A 9,017-nucleotide genomic window follows, 5' to 3' on the forward strand; every position below is an offset into this window, starting at 1 on the left:
CTGCCAGCCGCAGGCGCCTGGCTGCTCGGTGTGGCCGCCGGGCACCAGGTAGAAGGATGGCGACTCGGAGGCCAGCGGGCCGGCCCACGAGTGGCTCCGAGCACCCTCGGGCCAGCCGGCCACGGACACCACGGGAACCAGGTCGAAGAGCAGGAGGTGGCGCGGGGGCTCCGGCGTAGCCAGCAGGACGGTGGTGAAGCCCGCGTGGCGGGCTGCGTGGACCAAGCGCGGGGCGCCGGGGACCGGGAACAGGGACTCGGCCACCGCGGCCAGGGAAGCGAAGAACCACGCAGCCACCTGGGCGGGGCAAAGGGTGGGCCATGCCTCCGGCCCCTCGCTCTGCTGCGGGCCCGGGCTGACGACGGCCGCTTTCGTGACGTCGCCGGTCAGGTTTCCCAGTGGGGTGGAAGAGCCGAGATCGACTACGCCTTGCCCAGGCGGCTCCAGCCCGGAAACGTTACTAGGTGATTTTTCCAAAGACACGTCTGGATCAGGCTCAGTGACAGAATCGTGCGGCTGCTCCCCGGAGCTTGGCCGGCCCTTGGGACTTCCTTCGCTTTGGGGGCGGTGGCCGGAGTCACGTCGTCCCCGTACCGGAGGTCCCAGGCAATCTTGCCAAGCCTCCCGGACCGCGGTTCCGCGTATGCGCTCGGGGAGGCACAGCCGCGCGTAACAGGATCCCACGTCCAGTTGCAGCTCCCGCCCGGTGCCGTCTAGCGAAAACACCGGCACGAGGAGTGTAAAGCCGGCGTCGTAATGAGGTCCCCGGACGTAGGGACCTAAGGGTGCGGGTCCCAGGTCCAGGGAGCCCTCGCGAATCCCACCACGAAGGAGCAAGAGCTCCGCTTGCGGAGGAAAGCGGGGGTCCCGGCGGTGAACATGACCTGCAAGAAAAGACAGGATCGAGAGGGCACGACCCAAAGCCCGGCGGGGCGGGGCGGGGCGGGGCGGGACTGAAAGCTGCGAGTACCCGAAGGCAGGGAGAGCTACTTACCCAGCAAAGAGAAAACAAAGTCCTTGGCCCGGAGGAGGTCTGGCCCCGGCTTGGGCGCGTCACTCCAGCTTTCCTGCACACCCAGCTCCTGGATCAGCTGGGTCAGTTCCTGCAGCTGCGCCCCAGAGCAAAAGTCGATGTCCGTGAGCGGCCGGGCGGGGGCTGGGGGCGGCGGGCCCCACCAGGGCGCGCTCCCCCAGACCGCGGAAGCCATGTGGCTCGATCGTTTTGGGCTAGGGGCCAACACGGACGGGAGGAACCGTCCTTTGCTGCCAAAAAGTCGGGCCGCGTTCTTCTCGCTTCCCCAGGCCGAGAGAGAGAGAGAGAGAGAGCGAGAGAGCCCAAGCACAATTCGTCAATGGGTCTGCAGATGGAGGGCTCTAAATTTAGTCTTGAAAACGAACCAATAAATGCCTCCTCCGTCGTAGCCCTTTTCTCACATGCTGGTCCCCGCCCCCCATGGAGCCGCTCACCTGACTCAGCAGGTAAATAGTAGCTGTTAGGCCCCTCCTCCGGGATGAAATAGCTAGTCGCCGCCGGCGCCCTTTGTCTGCCTCCCCTTACCTATTTTTCGGAGGAGGGTTGGGGTGCGGCTTCGCTCTCAGGGACAGCTGCAAGGGCTGGGAAGGCGATGGATGGGACGGTTCAACAGGTGTCTTCTTCCTGTAGCCTCAGGCCACGCCCCCTGGTGGGGCCACGCCCCCTCTGGCGGCCGCCCCGTAGTTCGCGGCCCGCCCCGCCTCCAGCCAGAGTTCAGTCACTCTTCCCTCTGCTGAGATCTCGCGCTGTCCCGGGGGTTGTAGTTTGGCGGCCGAGCTCTCAGGGCGTTAGGGCCACGCCCCCACATCCTTTCCTGTTCCGCTGAAGTAGTGCCTGATGGAAGTTGTAGTTTCTTTTTTATTATTTTTTTAATGTTTTATTTATTTCCGAGAGAGAGAGACAGCATGAGCAGGGGAGGGTCAGAGAGGGGGAGATACAGAATCTGAAACAGGCTCCAGGCTCCGAGCTGGCTGTCAGCAGAAGGCCCGACGCGGGGCTCGAACCCACGAACCGTGAGATCATGACCTGAACCGAAGTCGGACCCTTAACCGACGGAGCCACCTGGGTGCCCCCTTAACTGCATTTGAGAGATGAGACTGCAGCCCCCGAAGGTTGCCCGTGGTAGAGCTGAGCCAGAGAGGTGTCGGAAAAGGGTTCGCAGCTGGGTGGAGAGGCACCCCTTTGGAGTCAGGGGTAAGCAGGAACACACAGGTGGTGACCCAGCAACCAACCTGTGGCTCAGGGAAGGGACATACGTGTTAGTGATGCCCACCTCGGACACGAGTGAGGGCAGGGAAAGCACTTTGGCACCTACCAGCTCCTGTCTACACGGAAGAGTTATCAGGACCCAAAGTCAAGTCCAGAGGAAAATCCCAGCTGGGCTGGGGCAGGGCAAGGGGAAATGGTCAGGAGAAGGAAATTGCTTTCCGTTACCATGGCTACCAGAGGCACAGCGTAAGTCCGGGATGAGACCAGGAGCCACAATAAGACAGAGCCTCAAGAAACCAGGGAGAGGCTCACAGATCAGACCAACCCATGGCTGCACCAGGCTTTCTCACCTGCCCTTCCGCCCCCGGGAGTGGGTCTAAAGTGAGATGAACCTGAGTCAATGCAAGAGAATGAAGCAGAGACACGGAGAAAAGTTATAGTGGCCTGTGAAGGAGGGGACTCAGAATCCAGAGCTCAATTTGGGGAGCCCAGAAATCTGGGATTCCTAGTCACTGGCAAAGAGAACCCTTCTCCCCCAGCTACCTTGAGCCCCTAAACACACCCCAGAACTGGGGAGGCAGTTTCCCATATATCTGGTTGCGACCCAAGAGAGCAGATTGAGAAAACTGAGGACCAGGCTCTTTCTCACAGTCTGGGGTGATCAGGCAAAGGGCATCCCTACATCTCCGCTCCTCCCCGGAGGGTGGCCTCTCCATCACACTAAAAACAAACAAACAAACAAACAAACAAACAAAACCAAGTTCTCTGGGCTCCGTAGGAGCTTTGAAGATGGAGGGCTTGGGTGCCTAGGGAAAGGAAAAGTTTCTCTAAACTCTAAATAAAGCACTGCCATCCGACAGGATTATCTGTGCTGGTCGAAATGTCCTACATCTGTGCTGTCCAACATAGTAGCCGCACATGGCTACTGAGTCCTTGAAATGTAGATGCTGAGACTGAGGAACAGGATTTAAATTTTTTTTTCCGGTTTTTTAAAGTAGGGGACTTGAACTCATGACCCTGAGATCAAGAGTTACGTGCTCTACCATGCCAGGTGCCCCTAAATTTTACTTAAGCTTAATTAAATTACACTATAACAGCCATATTTGGCTAGTGGCTAATGTATTGGACAGCGCAGCTCGAGGGCCTGGGGGGTGATGGATCTCGCTGCGCAGTGATGCGGGTGCACGCAGGGCTAGTACCAGCCTTCATCAGGCCCCGTGGCTGGCCAGCGTCCGGAAGGGGGCTGGGGTGCGCGTCTTCAAACAACCACAGAACACTCGTCTTGCCTCTTTATTCCTGATGCACCCTCGCCCCCTCTTTTTCCAGAGTCCTCGTTGCATTCTGATACCCCCACTCCCTGACGGCCTCCGGTGAATTGCTGCGCGCCTCTTGGCGAATGCGCCTGGGAGACAGAGCTTCACACTTGTCCCTGCCCAGCTGTCTTTGGCGGGCATCAAAGACCACGTGCCCGACCCGGGTGCCCAACCCAGGACAGTAGGACTTCCCGTTGGTTTTGGGAGGCATAGACATCTGGCGATACGACTGACAAGCTGAAGGGGTGGCGTCCACAGGACGATACACCCAGTCTTGGCTGCCTGCTCGCCGGGACGATGGCTGCAGCTCGATTAGTACGGGCACCTCTGAGAAGGCGTGCAGGTCACCGTAGATCACCTGGGGCTTGGAAGAGTAGGAGTTCTGAGCAAGTGGAACAGGAGTCCAAGATACGTGCTGCTCTGGACCCTCCCTCTGAGGAGCCTCCTCGGGTGCAAAGGACTTTATCAAGGACAGTGTTGACTTTGGGGTCTGAGGTAGGCCCGAGAACTGAACAGAGTCAATATCTAGAACAAGGCTTGGGTTCTTGTGGTGGTCGGGATTTGGGGTAAGGCATGACTCCTTGCGGAGGCCCGATTCCCCAGTAAGGCTTTGAGTCCTGGGGAGGCCATGGTCTTGGGTAAGGGCTGGGCACTTGTGGGGGCCAGGATCTTGATGGATTCCTGGGTGCTTGTGGAATTTAGGGTCTTGAGTGTATTCTGGGTTCTTGCGAATGCCAACATCTTGTGTATGGCTACATCTCCTTTTGACTTCGGTGGCTTGTGTGAGGCCTGGATTCTTATGGAGATCAGAATCTTGAGTAAGGCCTAGGATTCTGTAGACGCCAGAGTCTTGAGGAAGGCCTGGGTTCTTGTAGTCTCCTGAGTCTGGGGTAAGGCCTGAGCCCTTATGAAGCCCAGAGGTTTGGACCAAGTCTGGGCTCTTGTTGACTCCAGAGTCTTGGACAAGGAATGGGGTCTTATGTGAGCAAGAATCTTGGGGAAGGCCAAGTCTCCTAGAGACTCCTGGCTCATTGGCCTTACCTGTACTTTTATGACCTCCAGAATCTGGAGAAGAGCCTGGGCTATTATGAAGGCCAGTTGTTTGAGAGCAATTTTGACTTTTATAGAATATAGCCTCTTGGTTTTGTTCTAGATTCCTATAGACTCCAGTGTTCTGCATAAAGCCTGAGCGCCTCTGAATGTCAGACGTTTGGGGAAATGGTGTGTTTTTGGGGAGGCCAGGAGGTTGGGGGAGACATGAGCTCCTAAAGATACCTCCATCTTGAATAGGACCTGGGCTCTTTTGGGGGCCAGAATCTTGGGTAAAGACTAGATTCTTGGGAAGCACAGAACCTTGGGAAGGGCTTAGACTCTTGTAGAGATGAGGGTCTTGGGGAAAGCCTGGAGGCTTGTTCAGGCCTGAATCTTGAACAAGGCCAGGGTTCTGGTAGAGGCCTGGATTTGGGGCAAGGCCTGGGTTCCTGGGAACTCTTGAGTCTTTGGAAGGGATTAGAGTCCTTTGGAGGTCAGAGTTTTGGTTGAGGCCCAGACTCTCATGAAGTTCAGGGGCCGGGGGTTGGATTGGAGGATGGAACGTCTTGGAGAGCTGGAGAGGGATGGGAAACTGGGAAGAGGGGGCGGACGGAGAAGACTGGGAGGTTGGGGGATTCTGGTGGTTGGAGGGTTGATGGAGGACAAAGGATTTGGGAAGCATAAGAGGCAGAGACAGAGTGCACGGTGGAGGAATAGCGCTCGGTGGGCTCTGGCCACCGGTTGGAGAATGAACACAAGGTTGTGAAGGGGTAGCATCCTTGGAGTAGACCACGAACTTGGGGTAGACTGGAGTCTGGGAGTCTGTGTGTTTCTTCTCAGAACTGCAGGGACGGAAGTTGCAATAAGGGAAAGTCTTGGGCTGTAAGAACTTATCTTTGGCGTCATTTGAGGTCTTCCATTCTATGTTCCCCAACTCCAGGTAACCCAGTATGGATCCCGCGGAGGGCTTGGCGCTGTCCCCGCTATGTTGCTTTGGTGTTTGCTCGGCTGCACCAAAGCTGCCCGGACCCTGCCCCTCTTGGGGCCTGGGGAGGGTCCCCAAGTCCTTTCTGGAATACCCAGAGTTCTGGGGGGGACACACATTGCATAAGTTCTGCTTTGCCCTGCGGGCATCGTAGACCACGTGGCCAGTGGGGAGGCCTTGGCTGAAGGCAGTCAGTGAGGAGGGAATAGGAGGGAGGATGGGGGTAGGTATGGTGGCAGAGAGAGAGATAGGAACAGGGATAGGAGCGGTAGTCAGGGTCATGACCAGAGCTGAGGTTTGGACAGACATTGAGACGGCGGCTGGGGTAGAAGTTGGGGGAGGTGCTGGGGCAAAGGTAGAGGTTACACGAGCGTGGGCTATTACGTGCTCAGGGCTGCGACCCACGGAATGGGCTGAGGTGGGCTCAGGGGCCTGGGCCTGGGCAGCAGTGTGCTGGGTGTGCTCCGGGGGGTAGTCTGGGGAGGGTGGAGGGGCCTGAGTGGAGGCGTGCTCAGGGGTGAAGCCTGGGGAGTGGACCTTGGCATGAGGGAGGTTGTGCTCAGGGGCATGAGCTGGGAAGCCGGTCTGGGCCTGGGGTGTGGTGTGCTCAGAGGTGTGGGCTGGGGAAGGGGTCTGGGTCTGCATCTGGGCCTGGGAGGTGCTGTGCTCAGGGGTGTGGGCTGGGAAGGGGTTGTAAGCCAGGGCCTGGGCCTGGGGGATGGAACGTTCGAGGGTGTGGGTTGGGGAGAGGGTCTGGGTCTGGATCTGGGTCTGCATCTGGGCCTGAGAGGTGCTGTGCTCAGGGGTGTGGGCTGGGGACGGGGTGTGGGCCAGGGCCTGGGCCTGGGGGATGGAACGTTCGAGGGTGTGGGTTGGGGAGGGGCTCTGGGTCTGGATCTGGGTCTGGATCTGGGTCTGCATCTGGGCCTGGGAGGTGCTGTGCTCAGGGGTGTGGGCTGGGGAGGGGGTGTGGGCCAGGGCCTGGACCTGGGGGATGGAACGTTCGAGGGTGTGGGCTGGGGAGTGCATCTGGGCCTGGGGGGTGGAATGTTCAGGGGTGCGGGCTGCGGAGCTGGTCTGGGCCGGGGCCGGGGCCTGGGCCGAGTGGTAGTCTGGGGTCTTGGTCTTGCTCTCAGGCCAGTGGAGGGGAACCACGTCCACCCTGCCGTTCCTGGGGAAGTGGGACGGCGTCTCGTGCCTGGAGAGGAAGGGTGCCCGGGCCTTTAAGGCTGTGACCTGAGGGGCCTCCCCAGCTCCCATCACCCTTTCCTTCCACAGTCCCCACGGAGTGTCCACAGGAGCCCCGGCGTGTCCAGCCTGAGGCGGCATCCAGCAGCACCCGGAAGCCTTCTCACGTGTGTCCAGTCCCCAGGAGCTGGGGTGGTCAGAGCGCCCCAGCAGGAAGCGACGATGGTAGCGGGGGGAAGAGACTATCGAGCACAGGTTCTTGGGGTCCGCGGAGCAGCGCACGCATGCAGGGTGGTTGTAGCCAGCTGGCTTGTCTGCGGGGGAAAGCCGGATGGGACAAGGCCAGGCTTCCTGGGGGGGGGCAAGGTGGGGGGGGCAGGCCCACGTCCCCCTGAGGCCGTGCTGGGGCCCCCACTCACCTTTGGGGAAAAAGTGATGGAAAAGGATCCGCAAGGAGCTCTTCAAATGCCTCCAGAGCTGAGGACGCAGGGGAAGGGGGAGTCCGGAAGCACGGTGAGCCCAGCATCCCAGCTGCCCTCCCACCTCACCCCTGTAAGGCCCCAGCCCCACCTCTCACACACCCCCCATCCCCCCGCCCCTGGTGCCAGGCCCCTGCCCTGACCAGAGTCACCACATTGATCCCCACGTTGAGCAAGATGAAGGTGCCCAGAATCAGGAGAATTGAGTCTCCGAGGTCCTGGCACTTCCTGGGGTTGGTGCCAGAGCACAGGGGAGCCCCGTGGTGGGCTCGCTCACCCATGGCCTGGGGTCCCAGGACTGCCTGGGCCCCCTGGCCCCCCGCATACTCACTAGGAGGCAGAAGCCCCTGTGGGGGAGGGGGAGAAGGACTGGGTCACAAAGGGGCAGGCAGCCAGGGTCACAATGAGGGAGGCGGAGGAAGTGGAGAGCCGGGGATGGTGTGCGCTGGGGGTCTCACTCGGTCCCCTCGGCCCCCTCACTGCCCGCTGTCTCCCTCCGTCACACACACACATTCCATCCCCTTCGCCGCCCCCGAGCCGGACGGCCTTGGCCTCAGAGCCCTGCAGAAGGCGCGGCTGGACCCCGGAGCCCTGGTGTTCTTCCTGCCCTTCGCCGGGCCCTGCCCCCACACGCAAAGCCCACGGCTCTGGACTCGGACCTCTGATCTCGCGTGGGGCCTCTGAGCCCGCATTGGGATCAGGGTGACAGAGACCCAGCAGAGGTGCTCAGACACCAGTGGTGTGGAGTCTGAAGCTGCAGGGTGTCCTCAGCGCGTGGCACAGGACCAGGGGACCTGCGGGGGGGTGGGGCGGCGGGCACAGCCAAGGGGGGACGCTGGCTTCTCGTGTCCGCCAACAGCAGGGCCCAGGGCTGGCAGGAGAACGGGCGCGTCCAAGCCACAGAACAGCAGTGTTTCCTGGACTTTGTCGCTCTTTATTCCTCGCTCCATGCTCCCCCCCACCCCCCCGCCCGCCTCGCNGTCAGTGGAGTTTCCCGGTCCGGCTCCGGTGCAGGGAGGGCTGCGAGGCCGAGGTGGAGGGGGGGGGCAGGGAGCTGGCCCGAGCTCTGTTCTCCTGCACCTGCCGCTTCAGCTCCAGGCTGTCGTACACCTGGTAGCTGCCCCCGCCCCCCGGGTTCCGGCTGAGCGGCATGAAGGCCGGCTGGGCGGGGGTCTGCTCGGAGCTCTGGACCTCGGCGCTGGGGTCCGGGGCCCGCTGGTGGGAGGCCTCGCCCAACACGGTGAGGGACGTGNGCCGGGGAGGCTCCGCCTGGGGGCCTGTGGAGAGCAGTGCTCCTGGGCCTCAGGCCTGGAGCCCCGGGGCACCGGGGCCGAGGGGGTCTCGGAACCCTCCAGACCGCGCCGCCGCTGATCCCAGGAGTCGTGGAGCAGTTGGGCCCCCGAGGGGTAAGAGCTGTGCCCCGCGGGGGCCCAGGAGGGATTGGGGGGCAGCCGGCGGGGGGGCGGTGGAGACGGCGTCCACTGCTCGGCCTCCAGATTGCCCCAGGTTCGGGACTGGGGCCCGTAGGACTGCAGCCTCAGCTCTGACTTGGCCTCCACGCGCTTCGGCATGCGGCGCAGCTCAGGGGACAGATAGAGAGAGGGCGGCGGCAGGCTGGCCAGGATCCCGCCCTGGCGGCCCCACAGCCCCAGGTTGGAGGGCAGGCCCGCTGGCTGGTAGAGCCCTCCCCATCCCCACAGCGGGAACTTGGGGTGCGGGAAGGACAGGTCATCCTCCTCCAGGCAGGAGTCGAGATTGTTTTCATTAAAGGAGGGCAC

General features: G+C 61.3%; 3 protein-coding genes across 3 annotated transcripts in view; all 3 read right to left on the reverse strand.

Moving 5' to 3' along the window:
• Positions 1-1,745, reverse strand: part of TMEM102 (transmembrane protein 102) — a 2,291-nt gene extending 546 nt beyond the window's left edge. The window contains 2 exon segments of the mRNA XM_077746655.1: positions 1-884; positions 995-1,745. Coding sequence (XP_077602781.1) covers positions 1-884; positions 995-1,208 — 1,098 coding nt within the window. The 5' untranslated portion in view covers positions 1,209-1,745.
• A 1,773-nt stretch (positions 1,746-3,518) lies between these two features.
• SPEM3 (SPEM family member 3) lies at positions 3,519-7,549 on the reverse strand. The gene is made up of 3 exons (XM_077746647.1): positions 7,383-7,549; positions 7,180-7,237; positions 3,519-7,074 (listed from the first exon to the last, which is right to left on the reverse strand). The coding sequence occupies exons 1-3, from the start codon at positions 7,518-7,520 to the stop codon at positions 3,533-3,535; spliced, it is 3,738 nt and encodes a 1,245-aa protein (XP_077602773.1). The 5' UTR covers positions 7,521-7,549; the 3' UTR covers positions 3,519-3,532.
• Positions 7,550-8,220: 671 nt separating this feature from the next.
• The window catches only part of SPEM2 (SPEM family member 2), a 1,683-nt gene continuing 886 nt past the window's right edge, over positions 8,221-9,017 (reverse strand). The window contains 2 exon segments of the mRNA XM_077746806.1: positions 8,221-8,492; positions 8,495-9,017. The exon segment at positions 8,495-9,017 is cut by the window's right edge and continues 1 nt beyond it. Coding sequence (XP_077602932.1) covers positions 8,221-8,492; positions 8,495-9,017 — 795 coding nt within the window.

The sequence above is a fragment of the Crocuta crocuta genome, unplaced genomic scaffold, assembly GCF_008692635.1.
Source record: "Crocuta crocuta isolate KB4526 unplaced genomic scaffold, BGI_CrCroc_1.0 scaffold139, whole genome shotgun sequence".
In the NCBI taxonomy this organism is placed as follows: Eukaryota; Metazoa; Chordata; class Mammalia; order Carnivora; family Hyaenidae; genus Crocuta; species Crocuta crocuta.

Excerpts from the sequence above, each read along its gene's own strand:
- SPEM3 (XM_077746647.1), bottom strand. The coding sequence starts at position 7,520 with ATGGGTGAGCGAGCCCACCACGGGGCTCCCCTGTGCTCTGGCACCAAC. Across the intron at positions 7,238-7,382 it reads GGATCAATGTGGTGACTCTG|CTCTGGAGGCATTTGAAGAG; the intron begins GTCAGGGCAGGG and ends CTGCGTCCTCAG. Across the intron at positions 7,075-7,179 it reads CCATCACTTTTTCCCCAAAG|ACAAGCCAGCTGGCTACAAC; the intron begins GTGAGTGGGGGC and ends TTTCCCCCGCAG.